Raw genomic sequence first — 23,697 nt, 5'->3', positions numbered from 1 at the left:
GGAATTTTGATAAATTGATGTATTAACGATAATTTCGCTTCGACGTCATGGAGGATTTTCAATTTTACTTACAATTTTTTTTATTTGTCGTTCATATGTTTTGGGCATATTTGCCAGATATCGATAGTCTAGCACAATCAACTAGCGACGTACAAAGATTACTCCACTGGTTCTCTGTCAATGGACTAGTTTTAAACGTCGCTAAAACCCAGGTGTTACACTTTAACTTAGGTGGTAGACCACCTAGGCCCCTCGCTGTCGTGGTCAATGATACGGTCCTCCCACAAGTAAAAAACGCCGAGTTCCTAGGTGTATAATCGACTCTGCGCTGAAATGGGACATTCAAATCGGTAACATCTGTGGAAGGTTGAGTGGTATCTACTTCGCCTTAAAACGCTTATCGTGCATACTTCCGCAAGCACAAGTGCGCAGTAGCTACTTCTCACTATTCCATGCGGTCCTAAACTATAGTCTCGAGTTGTGGGGCCTCGCCGCCGACTGGCGCCGCGCTTTCGTGCTCCAGAAGAGGGCGGTGAGAATAATAGCTCGCGCCCCACCAGGCTCACCGGCCCGACATTTGTTTATCTCCTTTAACATAATGTCGATGCCGTCTCAGTATATATTGAACGTTGCTAAATTCGTAAGAACGAACATTCATAACTTTCCTTTAAGACCTGACAATCTGCGATGTTTGAGGGACAGACAAAGAGGAAAACTAGCCACGACCAAATGCAGACTCACCAAGTCTACCAAAATTTAGAAAATGATAATTGTTTTTATAAAGAATTGAAGAAATGGTTTATCAAAAATGCATTCTACGATGTACAAGAATTTTGTGTCATTTAAATATTAATGTAATTACGTATCCAATTGTTATTCTTATTATTTTATTATTGCATGATTTCTTAATTTAATTTAAAAATTTAAAATTTAATTATTATTCCAAATTTTGAATTTGTATACACCGTGTTTCACTTAACACTAAAAACCTGATAACAGTTTGTTCAGAATCGAGAGTAGAATCGATTGAGCTATATCTTGATGGGGGTAATATTTTTATTTAAATTAGTATTATTAGTTATTTTTTACGTGCCCATTCTATTGTACTCGTAATACAACATTGTGTATATCGCATTGCTAGAGGTTGTTTACCTTTTTTCAGTATTTAGGGGTATTAATACTGGACGTTGTTTGTCAGTTTAATCTTAATGTTTATCATAAGTCATAACAAATTAAACTCGTACCTAATTACAACCTTGTCATTTTGAATATTGATTTTATTTGCTTACTGCGATTACCTGTCCAATTTGAAGTTTACTGTGACAAAGCTTTAAAGTGTTTTACAGTGACATCTTAGCTGTCTATTGGTAAACCTTATGTCGTTGCAGTAACGTACACAAATAAATAGTCTTATGGTTTATGATGGTAGTTAGCAATTATTTTATTGAGTGTAGAGCTAAAAGTCAAGTAGAGCTGTACAGAAAATTAAAAATTCAATTTAAAAAAAAGTAACGATCAGATTAAAAGATGAATACTCTAGATGAGTTTAAAAAAATAAAAATCAGTTGGGGTGTCTGAGGTTTTGAGTGATACCGGAAACACCGTGTATATGAACTGTAACTGTTTACGTGTAAATGTATCTGTGCATTTACGAAATAAATGAATATGAATATGCGCATTGTAATATGTCTACTTGGAAAATTCATATTTCATTTCATTTCATTACGTCACACAATATCTATGTTAAAACCGAAATTTAATTCTTTTTCGTCACATTTGTATCAATCCTGTGAAAAAGTCTAGTTCAGTATTCATTTTATAGTACCTAGCATTAACATTAATAAAATATACTGATAGTTAAATATTTATTGTAAGGGTAAGAAATAAAACGTAAAGAAGTCGGTTAAGAAATCTGATAAATTATTGTAGTTATAAATATCAACGCATTTTTTCCATGCTATACAAACTCAAATGTTAATATCGATCGTTCATAATGATAATAGTTGTTATCCCAACATTACGATTCGGAGACAACCTAGACTTCGTAATGTCAGGAGTTTTGGTTGTCATCCGTTCGTCCTGCAATTATTGATGAAAAATTGAAAATCTTTTTAGAAATGATATTTTCCAGTGGTTTTTTGATTATTTGATTAATTTCAATAATTTGTGAGTTTCTTTATAATAACATTTTAAGTGATGATTAATGTATAATTCCAGAGAAAAGTGAGATAATGTATTCCAGCATTATTTGTTCACATGATTGGACAAGTAAAGGTGAATTGACCTTAGGTTAGTTAGTCATGCCAAACGGCATCGCCAGGGTAAAGTAATATGCATATTTGCATAATCACCAGATCCTACCTAAACTGTTCCTACAGCTTAGTTCGTGTAATTACACATACTTACTTGAAATTCATATTTCTCATTGACTGCACAAGACTAGTATTTTCAATTGTGTCTTTCCTCGTGTAAAATAGTATGTATGCATTCCACCATCTTTTTTGGCGTTTGTATGAGACCCTCTTTAACATCGGATCAAATATCTGGAACAATGTAAGAGATTACCACTTCACGCGTAAACCACACGTGCACATGCCAAGGCTTAAAATACTAGGCTGAATGTTCATACACAGTACGTAAAACGCTTAGTAGTGCTATTGCAAACGCGAGTAGACATGTACCTATTAACGTTTTTAAATAAGCAAATTATGCATGATGCTTAAAATTAAGCTGAAAAACTATGTTGAAGGAAATAAATCGTTTTTGTCCGTTTAATTTGGGACTAAATCACAATCTTGATGCGGTCCCGGGTTTGAATCCCGGTAAGGGCATTTATTTGTGTGATGAGCACAGATATTTGTTCCTGAGTCACGAATGTTTTCTACGTATATAAGTATTTATATATTATATATATCGTTGTCTGAGTACCCACAACACAAGCCTTCTTTAGCTTACCGTGGGCCTCAGTCAAGCTGTGTAAGAATGTCCTATAATTATTATTTATTATTATTTAAGTGTCTCTATGAACTAATAGGTATACATATATGTATAAAGTTTATTGAATACTCATGTATATTATGAGTGCTGCTATATTTCAATTAAAATATCACAAATATTTGCAAAATGCGTAATATCAAAGTATGTCTATAGCTCCGTATAGACAGATAAAGTCCAAGAAAAAACGTACCTCAGTATCATACAGATACAGAAAAAGGTACGGTGGCCTAGATGGCATTACACCTTTGGGGTACGCTCAGCTAATATTAATATTTGACGTTTTAAAACATATCAAGCTAAGAATATGGGCCAAATTGTCAAAACTGAGGTTCAAAAGTTTTAAGCCTGTGTCAAGGGATGGCAGTCTATGCACTGTGATTACACATTTTACTTCGACAGTAACTCTCTATAATACGATCCTCTTTGGTAATATGAAGAGATTGACATTAATTTTGATTTATTAAATTAACACATTTTTAAACTGGGATTCCCAATCCATTATTATATCCGCTTAATGCCCCTGAAATATATCTTACGCGTGTGGTGTGAGGCGTGCGTGTGATACGTCTATTACTTGACTTGAGGGCACAGCAAATCTGGACGACTTAAAGAGGGCGCCTGGCAGCAAGTTGGTTAAACATTAGTCGTCTTACAGAATGTACATAATAAATACATATATTGATACTGCAATTAATTATGTATATATTCGCGTAGCTAGCAAATGCTTACTGAATAGGTAGAATATTTATCAACCACTAGTATCCTAGTGTTTGACGCTAACTTTTTGCATATTTGGTGGGTTGGTACAGTCGAGTTCACAAACACCTTTACAAACCAACATTCCAAATATACACGACCTTATTTGTCATTTGTCATAGAGACGTGTAAAAATATTTTGGCATGTTGGCTTGTTAAGATGTTTGTGAACTCGACCGTACCAAATTATTTCCACCAGTTGACACAATTGATGACAATATGACTATAAGCTTTATGATAAAGCTACATCCATACTAATCTTATACTTTTAAACGAGCAACTCTTGTATATTTATTTATTTATTTATTTATATATACCGACGATCTCGGAAACCGCTCTAACGATTTCGCTGAAATTTGTTATGTGGGGGTTTTCGGGGGTAAAAAATCGATCTAGCGTAGCCTTAGATCCCGGAAAACGCGAATTTTCGAGTTTTCATGAGTTTTTCTTTCGCGTTAGTAAACGTAAAATATGGTCGTTAATTTCGCCAAGACGTGATATATTAAAATAGAACCGAGCGAAGCTCGGTCGCCCAGATATTATTACAAATGGGACCTCATAAATTTAGAATGCATATTAAATCCTGGCACTAATTTCTCGAGGTTTTTCTACGATTAATAATGGTATAAAATTAGTCAAACAGCTATCGCTTGTACTAAAGTGAGACATCCTATAATATAGTATACCAGCTTTTGCCCGCGGCTTCGCTCGCGTTAGACAGACAAAAAGTAACCTATGTCACTCTCCATCCCTTCAACTATCTCCACTTAAAAAATCACTCCATTACGTCGCTCCCTTTTGCCGTGAAAGACGGACAAAAAAACAGGCACACACACTTTCCCATTTATAATATTAGTATGGATTATATGTATTACAAAAATTAAGTTACAAATACATGCAAAAATCTTAAACTAACTTATATTATAAATATGTATTCTAAACTACATCACTAATAATTAACTACGACTAACATAGTCGTGTTTGTGACATTAGTGCTCCTTTGCCTCCACCAACTTCGCTCCTTGCCAAAGAGTACCATTATAATTTAACAAATAAATTCGCATAGATTTTTTGTTTTCAAATACACTTTGCTTTATTTATTTTCAGGAATATAGACCCAAATTACAAAAGGCCGAGGAAAAAGTATGCACCGGTCCTATTCACGTATTTCTCAACCTATGATGATTGAATGACGGCACATACTCGTATATTTCAATAGTTATGTTGTTATAATAAAAATAACGAGAATTCAATGTAGTTACTTCTGAGAAGTCATTTGTCACATTACTATTATCTAAAACTGAGAAGTACAGTACTGATAAAGTCGATACACAAGTAATAAATGAGTGAAAATGTAAATCTATGTACATACTCATTTACCAATAAAATGGTGGCTCACACTATAGGCCGATACAGGTGTCACTCAAACAATTTTAGATGCAGCATAATAAAACAAAAATAATTCAGAATTTCGCTAGCCAATTTAATATTGAGATATCAAAATAGTAAAAAAATAGCAAAGCCACAAGCATAACACATTGAAAAACAAAGGTAACCAGTTCGCGTAGTACTTGGTTATACTAAGGTGCATTCAAACATGTAGAGGTTAAGAGAATATTCGTGTTGGCATCTTTACCTGGGAACTGCGAGAGACGCCAACACGAATGGCCGATAACCGATCATGTGTGAGTGCAGCATTTATATCTAAATATATAAAAGAAGAAGCTGACTGACTGACTGACTGACATATCAACGCACAGCCGAAACCGCTGGTCCTAGAGATTTAAAATTTGGCACATAGGTTCCTTATACACCGTGTTTCACTTAACACTAAAAACCTGAAAACAGTTTGTTCAGAATCGAGAGTAGAATCGATTGAGCTATATCTTGATGGGGGTAATATTTTTATTTAAATTAGTATTATTAGTTATTTTTTACGTGCCCATTCTATTGTACTCGTAATACAACATTGTGTATATCGCATTGCTAGAGGTTGTTTACCTTTTTTCAGTATTTAGGGGTATTAATACTGGCCGGTTACTTGGACGATTATTTTTTCCGCTACTAGTTTGACGTTGTTTGTCAGTTTAATCTTAATGTTTATCATAAGTCATAACAAATTGAACTCGTACCTAATTACAACCTTGTCATTTTGAATATTGAGTTTATTTGCTTACTGCGATTACCTGTCCAATTTGAAGTTTACTGTGACAAAGCTTTAAAGTGTTTTACAGTGACATCTTAGCTGTGTATTGGTAAACCTTATGTCGTTGCAGTAACGTACACAAATAAATAGACTTATGGTTTATGATGGTAGTTAGCAATTATTTTATTGAGTGTAGAGCTAAAAGTCAAGTAGAGCTGTACAGAAAATTAAAAATTCGATTTAAAAAAAAGTAACGATCAGATTAAAAGATGAATACTCTAGATGAGTTTAAAAAAATAAAAATCAGTTGGGGTGTCTGAGGTTTTGAGTGATACCGGAAACACCGTGTATAGTGTAGAGGAGCACTAAGAAAGGATTTTCCAAAATTCACCTTCTAAGGGGGTCAAATGGGGGTTCAAAGTTTGTATGGGGAAACAAGATTAGTTTGACTATTTTATTCGAAACTTCACAGGAAGATTCTTTAAGACATATGACTGAATACGTGTTTCAGGTTTTTTGAAAATTTAACCCCTAAAAGGGTGAAAAGTTATGGTTTATCGGGTCGCTGATTACGATAAATACAACATTTTTAAAATCTAACGAGGCGGAAGTGAAATACCTTCTCCCCTGTTGTGGTGCAATGGGGTTTAAATATCAAAAAAATATATAAAAGAAGATATTGACTGACTGACAGACATATCAACGCACAGCCGAAACCGCTGGTCCTAGAGATGTCAAATTTGGCACGTAGGTTCCTTATATAGTGTAGAGGAGCACTAAGAAAGTATTTTTCAAAATTCGCCTCTTAAGGGGGTCAAATGGGGGTTCAAAGTTTGTATGGGGAAACAATGTTAGCTTCACTGGTTTATTCGAAACTTCACAGGAGGGATCCTTAAAACATATGACTAAAGACGTGTTTCAGGTTTTTTGAAAATTTAACCCCTAAAAGGGTGAAAGGGGGTGATAAAGTCAAAAAACTAATATGGGTATCGTTTTTATGGTTTATTGGGTCGCTGATCACGATAAATACAACGTTTTTAAAATCTAACAAGGCAGAAGTGAAATACCTTCTCCCCTGTTGTAGTGCAATGGGGTTTAAATATCAAAAAATATATAAAAGAAGAAACTGACTGACTGACTAACTGACGTAATATATCAACACACAGCCGAAACCGCTGGTCCTAGAGATTACAAATTTGGCACATCGGTTCCTTATATGGCGTAGAGGAGCACTAAGAAAGGATTTTTCAAAATTCTTCTCTTAAAAGGGTGAAATGGGGGTTCAAAGTTTGTATGGGGAAATAACATTAGTTTGACTATTTTATTCGAAACTTCACAAGAGGATTCCTAAAGACATATGACTAAATACATGTTTCAGGTTTTTGAAAATTTGACCCCTAAAGGGATGCAAAAGGGGGTAAGTCAAAATCACAATATGGGTATCGTTTTTATGGTTTATCGGGTCGCTGATCACGATAAATACAACTATTTTAAAATTTAATGAGGTGGAAAATAAATTTTCTCCCCTGTTGTTGTGCAATAGGGTTAAAATTTCCATATAGCCATAAGTATAGGTTTAGTTTTTATCTTTACTTCTGGTTCAAGAGATTTCAAATTGACACGGAAGTTCCTTAGAGGAGCACTAAGAAAGGATTATTCAAAGTTCACCTCCTAGCTTGATAATTTGACAGGGACAGGGACAGGAACGGGATAGGGTTAGGGTTAGGGTTAGGGTTAGGGACGGGGACGGGGACGGGGACAGGGACAGATAGGGATAGGGATAGGGGATGGGGACGGGGATAGGGATAGGGATAAGGATAGGGATAGGGATAGGTATAGGTATAGGGATAGGGATAGGGATAGGGGAGGGACGGGGACGGGGACGGGACGGGGACGGGGACGGGGACAAGGATAGAGATAAGGACGGGGATAAGAATAGGGAATGGGGTCGGAATAATCGGTCGGCAATCAATATCTAGGCAGTGTAAAATGCAGGTGGCTCAGGGGGAAGGGATTAGTATGTAAGTAGGCATCGGTGAGTATCCTGCATCCGTAATAACTTTTACATTCAATGTGCTGTAAGAGGATCGTTGTTTGCTTGCCTTTTATATGTTTACGATTGCAATTAATATAAGCAAAATGGAAAAAATTGTAAGCGATAATGCAATGAAGTATTTTTTACCTTACCGACCATAGCGTTGAGATTCGAGATACTGGCTATGTGGGTTGTATGAAGTTTCCCCGGGATACCCCCATTTGCCAGAATTTCATTTGCCATAATTTTATTTGCCATCCTATTCAACAATCATAATATTGTTTCTCATAACATCTTATGCTATAATCATTGTTTACTATATTAATCTAGTGCCAGAAACTTTGTTTCCCATAAAGTCAGTTTCCATAATGTCATTTGTCAGAATCATCGAAATCCGTAATTACCACATTCCATATCATCATTTGTCATACAAATTAGCGTCCAGAAAAGTCAATTTCCATAATGTGCTTTGGCAGAATCGAAAACTACTATAGGTACTAGAAGGACTAGAGAATGAAACTGCTATCAGAAAGTAGGTTAGGTTAGGTTAGAACTGTGACCCCCTGGAAAATGAAACTGCTATCAGAAAGTAGGTTAGGTTAGGTTAGAACTGTGAACCTCTGGAAAAGGAAACTGCTTAAAAAGTAGGTTAGGTTAGGTTAGAACTGTGACCCCCCGGAAAATGAAAATACTATCAGACAGTAGGTCAGGTTAGGTTAGAACTGCGACCCCTGGAAAATGAAACTGCTATCAGAAAGTAGGTTAGGTTAGGTTAGAACTGTGACCCCTGGAGAATGAAACTGCTGGAAAAGTAGGTTAGGTTAGGTTAGAACTGTGACCCCTGGAAAATGAAACTGCTATCAGAAAGTAGGTTAGGTTAGGTAATAATATGGGCAACAATTAATATGGCAATAATTGCTTATGGCGTTTGAATATTCTATGAAACCATATTATTGCACTTAATAATATGGCTAACAAATAGTATGGCATTGTATGATTATGGAAGATAATATTCGGATAAACAACGAGTATTTCATATGATTTTTATGGTAAACAAATCATTCGGGCAAATGAAATTCAGGCAAGTTAGATTCGGGCAAATGAATATTATGTTAAATGACTGTCGGGCAAACAATAGACAACCAGTTTCCCCACTATAAATATTTATATAGGTAAAATACATACATATTCGTACCTACTACCTACGCTGTGGTCGCTGTGTAACAATTCTACAATCATTGCAAGAATTTCTTTTAAAACAATAGTAATATGTGTAAGGTACAGTCAGCCAAAAAAGTGGTTTACCACTTTTAGATCAATAGAGTCGAACCTACCTACAAAGAAACCTACGGATCCAAATGAAAATCTTATTTTTTGTAAACGTTTCAATAAGAATACTTTTATTACGCGGGCGAAGCCGCGGGTAAAAGCTAGTAATTGTATAAGTGTGTTAATGTAAGCAGGATTCGAAAGGCTCACCTCGCCCGTGTACTCCCCGCCGAAGCACTGCGCCTTCATCTCCTCGTCGTCGTGCATGGCGCACTCGGTCACGTCGCCGTCGTCCAGTTTCACCCACCGTCCAGTCTCGCTGCCGTTGTCTCTGATAAATGTAATCAAATAATACATTATATGTACATAGACAACTGCCCCAGTATCAGAGGCTATTGATTGAGTTCCAAGTTGATATGGGGTATGTATGCCAGAGTTTTGTACTCTACATTCCCCTTCGATCCGTAAAAAAAATATACAAATGTGATAGAAAAAACATTATGTTTTCATGTTTCAGTGGCTAAAAATATTGTAATCCACACTCAATTCAGCCTTACTTGTCCAATCATGTAAACAAACACTGCTGGAAAACATTATCTCAATTTTCTCTGGAATTACACATTAACCATCACTTAAAATGTTATTATACACTTAAATAAACTCGCAAAGTATTGAAATCAATCAAAAAACCACTGAATAATATAATTTCTAAAACGATTTTCATCAATAATTGTAATTAACTAATTACGAACGGATGACATAAAAAACTTCTGACATTACGAAGTCCAGATTGTCTATGAGCCGTAATGTTGGGATGACAACTTATCGTTATAAACGATCGATATTTACGTTCGAGTTTGTATAGCTTGGAAAAAATGCGTTGATATTAACTACAATAATTTCAGATTTTTAACCGACTTCTTTACGTAGGAGGAGGTTCTATATTCAGTTTCGTATTTATGTTTTAAGTACTTATGTTCACCGATGACTCCGAGAGCCATGATCCGATTTTAATCATGTTTCTGAAGAAAGCGAAAGTGAGACAAGCCTTTTTCACAGGATTATTGCAAATGTGACGAAAAATAATTAGATTTTGGTTTTAACATAGATATTGTGTGACGTAAAATTGAAAATCCTCTGATGACGTCAGCAGCGAAATTATCGTTAATACATCATTTTATCGACACTTCCAATCACTAGTAATTGTCTTTGACCATATTTGACGTTTCGTTTGTTTACTATATTGGACAAGTAAGGTTGAACTGACTTTACAATAATTCACCTACACTTACTATTATGGACCTAAACTTAAATATATACAAGTATATGAAAAATAACAGCAGTTTACCGTAAAAGCACATATGAATAATAGTGCCCCCCGGAAGCTTGTCCCGAGTGCACTACGATGCCGCTGAGCTGGTAGTGCGTCTCGGGCGACCGTTCTTCACCTCCCTCCCATAGCGAGGCGTCGCCCTCCGCGCGCGCTAGTCCTCGAGCTGGCGACGGATACCACATTCATGTTAACATGTATACAATGCGAACAAACAGAACAAGCCTCCTAAAGAATCAACTTTCTTACCTGTATACGGCTCAACATCCAATTCCCTCGGAAATTCAAAGTAGTCATTGAATTTAATCGCGCAAACTTTTTCGAAGTCATATTCGAATCTTTTCAGTTGTATGACTAGAACTGGTGGTAATTTATTTAAACATAACCTTTTCACGGTTACAACCTGTGAATAGAGCACGTACATAAAATTAACCAATATAGACTAGTTAGCAAACCTAAATTAAAATTTCTCTACTCGTCGACTTTAATCTGTCAATTAGGACACCATGCACAGACTAAACTATACGTGCTGACTTTTCAGTGTTGGACAGTCTTTGACACTTAGTCAACTATAATATTTCATTACACTTCACTTTAGTTAACTGAACAAAAAAAATAGAACTTCATACAAGTGCTATACTAATTTGCGATACTTGGCAATTTTTTCTGCATCTGAAACACGTTTTTTTCTATCGCGTTATCGACCAATCAGAGACGGTCATTACAACCAATTGGTTGCCAGGTAATTCGATGTTGATACAACGGTGAATGACGCTATTAACATTACTTGAATGATGATATTTTTCGTCCATTGATGATGAAGATGATGACTCATAGGAAAAGTATTGTATACAATAGTGATATAATTAAGCTTTTCACTCTCGTACCGTACTATTACATGGTACTCGACTGAAAAGCTCTGTATTATATCACGATTTAGATAGTATTTATAGTATAGTATTTTATAGAACCGTACGAAAATAATTTCAATGTGATGTAGATTTTCAAAGAAATTGTGACTTAATTTTAGGTAATTTCTGTAAAAAATTCAACTCGGCTTAGCCTCGTTTACTCTTTTTCTCTGTGGTGTCCTAATTGACAGATTAAAGTCGACGAGTAGAAAAAAATACTATTGTGTGTATCACAAATACATAGCATAAAACCATACCTTCTTATTACACTTATCACAGTGGTAAGCATCGGCGCCTTCTAAGAGTTCGCCTCGCACATACGCTTCTAAAGATTCCTGAAGCCGTGACATGTTTCTTATGTCTAAAGACACCACACTGAAAGGTTCTTCTTTGCAGTACCTAAAACATGTTTTGTTAATTATATGTACATTTGTTTAGCATATTTATACGTTTAAGCATATGCATATGCGCATGTCTTGGTTTTAGTAATTTCGTACCTGTGCGGGCATCCCTTACAGATTTTTTGATCTGAGTAAGTACCTCCTAATGTTTTGGCCATCAGTTGTTCTTGTCCCAATGATTTCAAAGCTTCGTCTAATGATTCCACAAGAGACATGAAAAACTCTACAGCATCTTGTTGTTCTCGGAGGTTTACTGGCTCGCCTTGCAGTCTAAAATAGTAATGTAACATGACTTATTATTACAAACTAAATAGCGTTTCTTGTGAGAAGGAAAATTTATAATGCAGATATTACAGGATTGTTAGGTTTATTGATTGCTTACCTAAAATGAGCCCACAATCCTCTTGGCACATAGTACTGCAGTTTACTGAAATGTAAATGTGCGAAAATAGCTTGGACTTGTTTCAAAATTGTGATGTTGTAGTCGCCAGTAGTCTGTAAGGAGATAACAATTAATAAATTAATCTGATAATTGTAAAAACTTTTATAATTTACTGTTAAAACTGTAATTTTAGAAATTTAAAGTATAACGTTGCATACCTCCACTTTCTCTACAATAGAGTGTTGGTTCTCCCCAGAGAAATCTTCGTTAGGATCTGTTGCTGCTCCTATAATCAACATGTTTCTTTAGTAGAATAGCAGGTGAAATGCAAATCTTGTTAATGAATAATAATTAGATCATCAACAAAATTCCGACTATCCAGTCACATTAACATTAAAGTTTTTGTAATTTGACTTGACGAGCGTGGCAAACTAATTCGTTCGAAACGTCCACGGCTGACCAAGTGCAACCATAAAACATTAGCGCCGTAGGCAGTGTTCATGAATAAAGAAAGCTGGAAAAAAAGAAAAGCGGTGAGTGTGGTAACCTTGGACGGTGAGTATGGCGTCGCGCACGTCGCGCACGCAGTAGAGCTGCTGCAGCACCGAGTTCATGTAGCAGGTGGCGCCGGCGTTCTTGAGCCCCGCCAGCCCGGCCGCCGGCCGCGGCCCCACGCACGGCATGTACTCCCACTCCACAAGTGGCACGTTTTTCTCTGCGAGATTATCGGTCTCACATTACGGAGCTGCTAACTCGCAATACAGCGTACGAAATTTAACGAAACTAAATAACTACTCTGTGATGACTAGAAACATGGCAGACTGACCAATACTATACTAGAAGATAAAAAAGTTGGTATATAAAAACGATAATAATTATACGTCTAATTGTCAGCTGTTTACTTTATAAAGGCCGATATTACTTGGAGAAAAAGGGAGGCTTACAGACCTATGATCATATATAACAGATAATTATATTAAGCCAATGAACGTAACAAGCAAAAGTTTAGGATAGTTACCACTATAAAACATGAGCTCGAGTAGATGCGCGAGCTCGGCCATGTTGGGCACGCAGCCGTGCACGAGCGCGAGCAGCAGCTCGGTGGCGGCGGCGGCGGCGCCGGGCGAGCGGCACAGCGGCGGCGCCGGCTCGCCCGCGTCCCCGCCCGAGCTGTCGCCCTCCCCCATCCGGCACCACGCCCAAGAGTACGGCCACAGGAATTCCGTTGTCACTTCCTGTCACAACCAACATTTATCATAATATATTATGTTATATGGGGACAATGATAACTACTAGGTACTAATACAATTAAATGTACAATTTGTTAAACTCATCGTAGATTGTGTCACAGTGGAGTGAAATGATATATTTACCCTAATTAAACCTCTGTCCTTGTGTTCCGGATGCGCTCCATATTGGTACTTGACTTGTGCCGGAACATGTGTAAATAATTCTTTGGTTAAATTCAGGTGTCCCTCTAGAAGCGTATCATCGAGTATCTCAGGATTTGCTCGCACTGATCTCAACCACGCCACCTAAAAATATTATATTATATAATTAAAATTTTGAAAAAACCCCCGACCGCGACATAGTGGACCGATTTTCATGAAACATGGCTAAGAACACTCCCGACTAACTCAGCTTTCAATAAAAAAAAAACTAAATCTAAATTGGTTCATCCGTTCAGGAGCTACGATGCCACAGGCAGACAGATAGACACGTAACTTATAACACCCCATCGTTTTCGCGTCGGGAATTAAAAATACCATAAAATTAAACGCGGTAAAACCGTTTTATCGGCAAGCCTCAAAGTAAAGTAATGATGAATACCTCAATAGCGAGGTCCTCGAGCGTCCGGGAAGTGGGTCCGGCGAGCGAGACGAGCCTGCACAGCAGCTGCAGGAACTGCTGCGCGTGGCGCGCGTGGCGCTGCAGGCGCGCGCCGCCCGGCTCGCCCACCACGCCGCCCAGCGCCTCCAGCACGGCGCGCGCGCCGCCGCCACCACCCCATGCGCACATTGACAACAGCTGCTCCGCGCAAGACACGCGCACCTGAAACACATATTATGTTTACAAATTGTATGTAAACGTATTAAATTTCACAACAATATTTTACGCAAAATGTACAGAAGAAGTATCTTCGAATAAAAAAATTGCCTTTAAAAAAATGTATGTTTGACCAATTTCTTATTAATACAAGTTTTTATTAACCTGAGGATTTGGGCAATCAATCATCAAGTACAACGCCGTGTCTTGCCACCATGACTCGTTCAGTAAAGCCTCCAACCAGCCTCCGCCAAGAGCCAGGCATATTGTGACCACCTCCATACATTCCCGGACCACTGGAATGAAACACAATGTTACATACAATAAATAACGTATTCATAGAACAAAAGTAAAGTTACATATGTCGGCGGCAGATCGAAGAATCCGGCAGAACACGAGATTCCTAGGCATATCGTGAAACGCCGCCAAATCATGAATTGCCTAAAAGTTGGCCAGGCGTATCACGATATGCCTGATAAACAATACGGCAGATCGATTAGAGCAACGCATTCGTCGATATTCCTAGCTATATAGCTAGGCACTTCGTAGAATAGTTTCTTTCTTGGCTATTGGTGGCGCTGCGTATGCAGCGCATGCTATGGCGGTGTTTGTTTACCGAGTGAAAGATGTCGGCGCCTCAACAAAACGATTTTAGCACCGAAAACAGTGTCATCATGGAAAATAGAAGTGCAAAAGAAGCTTTTGAGCCTCAGCTCCATTTATTTTATGTGAGTCACAAGGATTCTGTGCACAATGTCAAAAAACAGTAAGTCTCGTTACATTTCATTTGTAAAATACAAATTATTTAATTAAAAATACTACTTATTATGTTTATTGCATTTTTACTTCAATTTTGGACACCCTACTTAAGTATTGAATGATATGGCGGCGTATCATGATGTGCCTACGAATCACATGATCTGCTTAAATGCCACTTGCGTGCTTTACTTGGTGAAATCATGAAATGGCGGCGTTTCATGATATGTCTAGGAATTTCACGATCTGTTTAAACGTCACTGGGCAAATCGTTAAACGGTGAGTTTTGAACGATATGGCGAATGTTACTAAGCCAAATCATGATATGCCTAGGAATCTCGTGTTCTGCCGGATTCTTCGATCTGCCGCCGACATATATAAAGCAAAGCTGAAATACATTGACTTCTTTCAATAGCATTAAGTTTTGAACAATGATTTTTTTTTCGGTGGGGTATAACCCTCTTGTGAACTAACTTAACACACTCAGTACCAGCACAGCGTACTCAGTACGCGTCACGAGCGTATCCGATAGATAACATGGGAAAAATCTCGTGTAGCGAAAAGCGCTTACGGCCAAAGAACCCAATATCGAGTCAGGGGCACTGAATGTGTCAAACTTCATGATAACAGGAAAGGTATATGTTACATGTGACGTCATCGGGATGAACAGCGCCGTTGGCGTCGGCGGGCTGCGCGACTGAGAAGGCGAGGCCGTAGAGGGCGCGTACCGTGGCCGTGGTGGGCACGCACCACCACACTAGCGACGACACCACGTCGCTGTCCTCTGTACTGTTCACCACCTACACACACGGACCGAGGGAAATTACAAAATGCAGAACAAATATATTATGAAGTTTATTTTAAGATATAGGAGGCGAGCGAACAACCGAATCGCCAGGGATTAGTGACTACCGTCCCCCGAAACATAAGACAGCTTGTGAGCCCCTGGGGCCCATTTCTCAAAGCTATAAGTTACAATTTACAAGCGGTAGTCGATGTAATAAGACAAATTGGAAAGAGACTTCCGCTTGTAACTTTCAGTTTTGAGAAATGGGCCCCTAAGCTCTTTTCTCGAAGCTTTATGTCATCCGGTCCGGTCCGTAAATAAAATATCATTATCGATCATTTTCTTTTAAATGCAAATCGAAGGATCAATACCTGTACGTAATGCATTTGTGTTTCATTACCAACTAATGACGACCGGTCTGGCCTAGCGCGTAGTGGCCCTGCCTTCTAAGCCGCGATCCCGGGTAAGAATCCCGGTAAGGGCATTTATTCGTGTGATGACCACAAATATTTATTTATTTTATTTTACTATCTTTTTCCCGCGACTCTACTCGCGATAAATTCGAAAATTGCGAAATGCTCCATACAAATTTCCAACCCCTATTTTAAGGAAGTGGGGGTAAGAGACAAAAACCGGCCAAGTGCGAGTCGGACTCGCGGTTTAAGTAGTTTCGAAGACGTAATGGTCATGTTTTGCCTGTTTTCTTAAATTACTTGACTAAAAATTATAAAATGAAATACTTATAAACAGCTCTTTCATTTGATATGTAAGAATAAAGTTCAAAAAACTTTGATTTTTAATCTTCATTAATGCTCCCCATTAATAAGTGGCCTCTATGATTACATTTTTTTTATTTTCATCACATGTCCGTCTTTGGGTCACAGGTTTACATAAGTCTGCCAAATTTAAAGTTAATCGGTTCAGTAGTTTCGGAGAAAATCGGCTGTGACAGACGGACGAGACGAGACGGACGGAGAGGCAAGAGTGATCCTTTAAGAGTTCCGTTTTTCCTTTTTGAGGTACGAAACATACCTCATTCATACCTTCAACTATCTCCACTTAAAAAAATCACGTCAATTCGTCGCTCCGTTTTGCCGTGAAAGCCGGGCAAACAAACAGACACACACACTTTCCCCATTTATAATATTAAGTATGGACATTTGCACGCACTTAAAAATTGATTGACCTTAATTATGAACTAATATATTTTGTTAAAGAGCAAAGGCAAGAGTCCGTTGCATACTTCTTGGAAGCAAAGAGTACCTGCTCGCCCAGAGTGTTGGCCAGTTTCTCGGCAATCGCTTTCACGATCAATTCGCAGTTGTGACTGGGCAAAGTTTGAAGTGCTTCGCGTAAAATTGTTACATCCATTCTGCAATAAACAATTGTCTTAGAAAATAATGAACGTGCAAAAATTTAGAATGATGTTAAATTCGTCAGCATTTAAAATAATAAAACACATTTAACGAATAGCTGTATTTATTTATATTACCTAAAGTCCTTGTCAACTGATGTATCTGAGCCATCAGGAGCCAATATTTCAAAGAGGTGGCCCAATGTGTATAAGACTAGTTTAGCCAATCTGACTAAAGATAAGTAGCCCACCCTGAAAACAAACATTTTCAATAAAGTTTAATTCAATAATAGAACTCAATTAAACTAGAGGTGCACTGTAATAATATCGGTACCTCCTTGTGTGAGACGAAGCTCCTTGGAGAAAGTCTTTGTCAGACAGACACTGGATTAATAAAGGCGCATTTTTGACACAGGCAAGTTGGAAGCTCCGACTGCGGTCTAGCCTGGTGTCCGAGGACGGCATCACCATGCTGTACAGCACCTCCACGTTGTACGCGACCGTGGGCGGCGCGGGCCCGTACAGCATGTCCCGCAACTTGGCGTCCTCGCGGCTGAGTAAAGCCTCTGTCAGTTTATCAACCTGAAATGAGAAAAGACCTTCGTTTACTACGGGTTCCCTTTATCTTGCAGAATATCGATTGTCCGAAATACATTTGGCATAGCAGCTTTCGCAGAAACATTTTTACCCGAATGATACTTTTTACTTTTGCATAATTGTACAAATAGCATAACTGTCATTTGGCAGAATACTAATATTGTAGATTTTAATATAGAAGAATTGTATATAGCATACATTACATTTCACCGAATTAGTAATAGCATACTGCTAATCGTCGTCTTTAATTTTGCAGCATTTTATGTTGCATAAGAGGGCTTTCATGTGAAAAATAGTGATCGCAACCGAGCGCTTAATAATACCGTGTGTGTGGTATCATATTAAAGAGCTTTCCGAGTAGTTTACAAATATATAACATATTATAGGACTTTTTCTACTTGGTCTAACAAAATATGAGAAAATGTCCAGAAGTGGCAATAATTGTGACGGGGAAGGCTCGTTTTCAAAAAATTTGCAAAAAATATATAATAGAAATTTATAATCACTAAGGCATAAGAGCAATTTTAGTAAACGTTGCAGATTAATTTTGTACGAAAATAACTCCGATGTGATGTAGATTTTCAAAGAAATTGTCACATAATTTTAGGTAATTTCTGAAAAAAATTGAATTCGTCTTAGCCTTGTTTACTCTTTTTAAAAACCTTATAATAAAAATGTAGTCTAAGAAGTTTGTAGTACATGACATACGTATTATAAATTTACCAGTTTCAGTATTCCAAATTTTACAAATAAGATCGACTAATCCAGCACTATACGCGGGTTTTCCTAAACGTGCATCAGAGAAAAAAAACATAATTAATTTAATGAGTTAGTTTTCTAAAATCCAGTCTGATAAGTATCAAGATAATAAGATGCTCTAATTGAAACTTGAATTAAATATATCTATTAGATAACGGAAAGTGTAGTATTTCACCGACTAAAACTATCAATTTTACATTATTTTGACGTTTTTCTCGAAAGCACCCATAATACTTACTGTTTCTGACTGTAATTTTGCACCGAATAGATGTTCCGCCGAATTTATTTTGTCATGATGCCAGAAATGTACATCAGGTTAGAACCACCATCCAGACAAAATACTCACACGACACGGAAATTTTATATGTCACAGAGTCGGTTTAGGTGCGACGACGAGCGAAGCGAGAAGGAGCGTGTTAGGTTGACAGTGAGTAAACCAGAAAACCCTTTTAAGTGTAAAAAATAAATAAAACATAAGTGACATTATTCTGCGCATCAACATTATGCCAATGTATTATTCTGCCTAAGAGAATTGTGCGAAATGACAGTATGCCAAGTCAATAGAATGCGACACAATTTTCGACAAAACAATTAATCGATTATACGACTATTATACAATTTACCATTATGCCATTGTATTACTCTGCCTTAAATAATTCTGCAAAATGACAGTATGCCAAGAAATTTATGCAAAAAGTCATTCTACGAAAAGAGGATTCTGCCAAGCGTTGTTATGCGAAGGTAAAATATGACAAAAAAAAATATGCAAGATAAGTAATCCGTTTACTTACTACTACTTTACTCTAAGTTTGTGACGACAATGACTCATAATTTTGAAGAAAAATAAGCGCCTCTTTTGGGGTTCAGGGTACCTAGCCGAATGGCACAAACGCTCACGAAACGAAACGCTCGTAGATATAGAGGCAGACTACCTTTCGCGCCGTTTCATTTTCGTTTCGCGTCGCAGAAATGCCATTCGACTACGGCACCTGGTGAAAAGTATTCGCAAATGTTGGATTAATATGTAGAAATGTGTATTTTTTAAAACTGCTTTTAATGTAAATATTTGATTATTTGATGGGAAATACAAATGAATATAGATACGTATACCGTTAAGGTTTGAGGAGTTCCCTCAATTCCTCATGATTCCAATATCCAAAGACCTTGACAAAATTTTACTTGAAAACTCAATATGCTTAACTAACATAACAAAAAGAACAAATATCCTGACATGAGCTATGCGTCGCTGAGAAGCCGTTCTGACCATCATCAGAAGTTCCACTTCATCAAATGACAAGTAAGGACATGTAAGTACCTACTTGGCTTTCTGATAAAAAAAACCAAAGTCAGTATAAGTATGCCGTTTAGATTTGAGGAGTTCCGTTCTGATCATCATAAGTAGTTCCACTGCACCAAATGGCACTGTTCCGAACGTAAAAATATGCTGTTCTTATAAAAATACCAAAGTTACTATAAGTGGGCCGTTCAGATTTGAGGAGTTCCGTTCTGATAAGCAGTTCCACTGCACCAAATGTCACTGTTCCGATTGTAAATGGATGCTGTTCTTATAAAAACACAAAAATCTTTAAGATTTGAGGAGTTCCCTCGATTTCTCCAGGAAAAATGGGACCAATCTGTATCTACACCATGTTTTTTTTTTTTTTTCCGTTAAATTGGACATGTCGTTAGGTGCGTTATCAGGCACCACCCTGTATGTGTATATCACTTTTAGTTAAATTCGCAAAAAAAAAATATTTCATCGTTTTCATACATAATAAATGAATTAATTAGTGTGCGAGACCCTTAAGAATAATATTCAAGTTGTCAAGCAAAGAATATAATACTCACTAGAAGGAGAAGAACGCCAACTTCAAACAAAAAAATGCCCCCTTCCAGTCACACACACTTACACAACCTTCACACTGCTTCACACGTTTATACTAGTGGCGGTCTCAAGCAAATCCCTGAGACATTAATGGAACTAAAATTGACAACCGGTTTAGCGCATGCGCGGATCCAGGGGGAGGGGGTTATCATGTCATAAGTTGCACAAGGAGGTTATTATCTAAAGCCGGGAGGCCGGACTTAAGTAACAGTTAGGAGAAAAAAAAAATTATTCCATGTATACACGGCACGAACGACCAATTACTACATGCGCATTGCAAGGGGTCTTATCTTACTAAGGCCCACTTGCACCAACCACTTAACTCTGGGTTAGTGGGCTGTCATCTGTCAAATTCCATATAAAATGGTGGGTTAAACCTCGGGTTAACCCTCCATTTTCGTTGGTGCAAGTGGCCCTAAGAGAGTTAACAGGCCTTGGTGTCGAGTGATTGACGGCACATGTCAAAACAAATAACATTGGGAAGTGGTAAAGGGTGTCACACACGTGTTCAGTAATTATTTTTATTTTTTGAATAACTCGATAACCGTAAGAGTTAAGATGTTAGTTTCTTAGAGAAATTAATTTTATTTGATCTAAAGAGCCATCCCTTAAAGTTAACGGAATTCAATAAAAACAGGGTGTATACATCCAATCAAAAAAAATTTTTTTTTTCAAAATCGGTCCAGTAACGACGGAGATAACGAGTAAGAAACATAAATTAAAAAAAAATACAGACGAATTGAAAACCCCACTTGAGATTTGGGGCGGCGGTTAAAAATGTGGTCTTTTTTTGAATACTTATCTGAAATCATATTTATAAATTAGTTAACTCACAGTAAGTTTGTGTGCCGGACAAATTTGAGAAAGTAGATGAGCAGCTTCCATTAATTGGGGATGCTTTTTCATAACGCCAATATGTTCCAGTTCCAATATGAATGGTATGTACCAAGTACCTTGCGCGAAAAGCTGAAAAAAAAAACGTTAATTTTATAAATCTATTCTTTAAAAATACAAATGTATATTAATAAGTTGGCCAAGCCATAAGAGGACAGTTAATAAACGGACAACTCATAACCGATATTGACATGAATGTGTTTTGTTTTAGGTTAGGATTAATTAGCTATTATGTGAGTATTGAGAATCGGAACATATTAAGTACGTCCAAGAATAGTAAACTCACCACTCCGGGCAAGGCGTGCTCGGGCGTGGGCGGCGCGGGCGGCGACGACGTGCTGGAGTCGCTGCTCGAGTCGCTGCCGCACGTGGGCAGGTGCCCGTCGTACACTTTGGCCACGATCACGGTTTTATCCCGGACAGGAATTTGAGAAAGGATTTTACGATCGTGGGACGAATCTAAGAGTTCGCCATTTAAATATAGTTCTACCTTATTAACAAACAATTCTAATTTCGTATTAGTGTCTGAAGCACACTTTAACCTGGAAAACAAACATTAAAATCAGATGAAGGTGGGTTTGGATGAAATGCTATATTTATTCGTGTTAGAATTTTACACATATGTTGTGCAATATATTCATTTTAACATTTTTAACTAACCTTCTTTGGATTGCCGCTCGCAACGAGTATAAAGCCTCGTTAAAGTGTGAGAAAAGCTCGATATCATCGAGTTGTCTTTGGCCAGTTTGAAAATTGAATCTGACAATTATAGTGCATTGTCTACCCCTACCCGATCTGTACATCGGTAATATTTGCCTCTCTGCCGAAAACCTTCTATCACATTCATTTATATATTCCTGTATGGCACGAATGACTCTACACATTCTAGTACAGCTTTCAGTAGCATCTGAAAAAATAAATAGTTTTTATGGCAGAGCTCGTAAATCATTCGCAAATGTATTCAAAATAAATAAGTAACAATCCACGAATAAAAACTACGCAGCCGGAATCAAGCCGGTAAAAGTAATTCATTAATGGTAATAATAGTAATAACAATAGGCACCAATAGTCGGTATTTCCCGCGTACTGTCACTGCACCTCAGTGGTAATTTTGGTCACAACACTAGAGCGACAACTATTAGCAGTAGAAGCAAGAGGCTAGTAACATAATGAACTTACCTTCGTTGAGGTTTATATCTGTCTGGAGGCGCTGCGTGCGCGCGCAGCACTGCGTGAGGAAGGCCTCGTGGTGCGCGGCGGGCGCTACCGCGCCGCTCACGCACGTGCACACCTCGCGCAGCAGCTCGATCCCGCGAGCCGAGATCTCGTCGTCACACTCCGTTATCACCTGCGACGAGGACCAACAACTCTAATGATGCGTTCTACTTTATTCAATAGCTACTCTGCGACTATTTCACAGGCCGCATCACAAGATTTAGTGGTGGTGTTAATTATGAATATCAAGTTAGTCAACTACTCCAGTGGGATATACATAAATAAATAAATAAAGGGTTTACTGGTGAAACCTGATAAATCGAGATAATTTGTACTTGAAATAACAACATTGTGGAAATTACACATAGTTCGAATTTCAAAAACCAGTATGCTCAACTTTATCGGGTTTCACCAGTAAACCCTCAATATGGGTATTTTCAGAATTAGCCAGCCCAATTAGCGTAAGTTGTTAACAAAAATTAATTCGCCGTCAGTTTTGTGACGACAATTAAGCATAAAATCGGTCTAAAAAATTACTTTTTTCACATTCTGAATGTAGATTATCGCTTAAAGTTTATGTAATTAACACAAAAACAATATTTTTATACAAATTTCATGCTTAATTATCGCTAAATGGAGGGTCCAAAATTCTGAAAATGCCCATATAATGAACAAATACTTACCCTCCACAAGTAATCTAACCCTATGAGATCAGCGTCGTTAAGCAGGAAGCTCCGTCGTTTCACGCGGAGTTTACCTTCTTTCGAATTTACTGCTTTGAAGAACCTGTAATAACAAAGGAACAAAATTAGTTATAGTTAACAATTTTTATTATTTATACAATAAATATTTTCTTATTACATGACATTATGTTACCTTTCAAAACATTTAATGCCAGCATGCGTTAACAAGTTTGGAGATAATGTCATGATATTCCGACGAAAAAAATGCAAGTTAATATTGGGATCTAGATCAGGCTCCTCGCCCATCAGCTTGCTGAACCAACGAAAGCAGGCTTCACGGTCCCCAAGGTGTGCCGGCCGTTCCGCTAGGCACGACCATATTTGCTTAGCCTGCAACAATTTTTTTTTATTAATTCCACCCGCTGCGGAGAAAATAACCAATCACGCGGTTTCACTGAAACCTTGAAAACCTTGATATGTTGAATAAATAATCA

At 37.6% G+C, this 23,697-nt stretch overlaps 1 protein-coding gene across 1 annotated transcript in view; it reads right to left on the bottom strand.

Moving 5' to 3' along the window:
• LOC125240654 (probable ubiquitin carboxyl-terminal hydrolase FAF-X) overlaps positions 1 to 23,697 on the bottom strand; it is a 77,881-nt gene that overhangs the window by 47,920 nt on the left and 6,264 nt on the right. Inside the window, exons 16-38 of the mRNA XM_048148652.1 lie at positions 23,397 to 23,593; positions 23,204 to 23,306; positions 22,485 to 22,653; positions 21,966 to 22,212; positions 21,592 to 21,847; positions 21,246 to 21,377; positions 17,505 to 17,752; positions 17,309 to 17,422; positions 17,080 to 17,188; positions 15,676 to 15,829; positions 14,439 to 14,569; positions 14,058 to 14,279; positions 13,601 to 13,762; positions 13,246 to 13,462; positions 12,775 to 12,942; positions 12,446 to 12,513; positions 12,228 to 12,340; positions 11,942 to 12,115; positions 11,702 to 11,843; positions 10,783 to 10,936; positions 10,552 to 10,699; positions 9,414 to 9,534; positions 2,407 to 2,543 (exon numbers count right to left, since the gene is read on the bottom strand). Of these exons, the coding sequence (XP_048004609.1) occupies positions 2,407 to 2,543; positions 9,414 to 9,534; positions 10,552 to 10,699; positions 10,783 to 10,936; positions 11,702 to 11,843; positions 11,942 to 12,115; positions 12,228 to 12,340; positions 12,446 to 12,513; positions 12,775 to 12,942; positions 13,246 to 13,462; positions 13,601 to 13,762; positions 14,058 to 14,279; positions 14,439 to 14,569; positions 15,676 to 15,829; positions 17,080 to 17,188; positions 17,309 to 17,422; positions 17,505 to 17,752; positions 21,246 to 21,377; positions 21,592 to 21,847; positions 21,966 to 22,212; positions 22,485 to 22,653; positions 23,204 to 23,306; positions 23,397 to 23,593 (3,686 nt within the window). The remainder of the gene's footprint in view (positions 1 to 2,406; positions 2,544 to 9,413; positions 9,535 to 10,551; positions 10,700 to 10,782; positions 10,937 to 11,701; positions 11,844 to 11,941; positions 12,116 to 12,227; positions 12,341 to 12,445; positions 12,514 to 12,774; positions 12,943 to 13,245; positions 13,463 to 13,600; positions 13,763 to 14,057; positions 14,280 to 14,438; positions 14,570 to 15,675; positions 15,830 to 17,079; positions 17,189 to 17,308; positions 17,423 to 17,504; positions 17,753 to 21,245; positions 21,378 to 21,591; positions 21,848 to 21,965; positions 22,213 to 22,484; positions 22,654 to 23,203; positions 23,307 to 23,396; positions 23,594 to 23,697) is intronic.

This window comes from Leguminivora glycinivorella, chromosome Z, assembly GCF_023078275.1.
Source record: "Leguminivora glycinivorella isolate SPB_JAAS2020 chromosome Z, LegGlyc_1.1, whole genome shotgun sequence".
NCBI lineage: Eukaryota > Metazoa > Arthropoda > Insecta > Lepidoptera > Tortricidae > Leguminivora > Leguminivora glycinivorella.
Note: the sequence above shows the minus strand (reverse complement) of the source record. Positions and strands in the feature narration are given on the sequence as shown.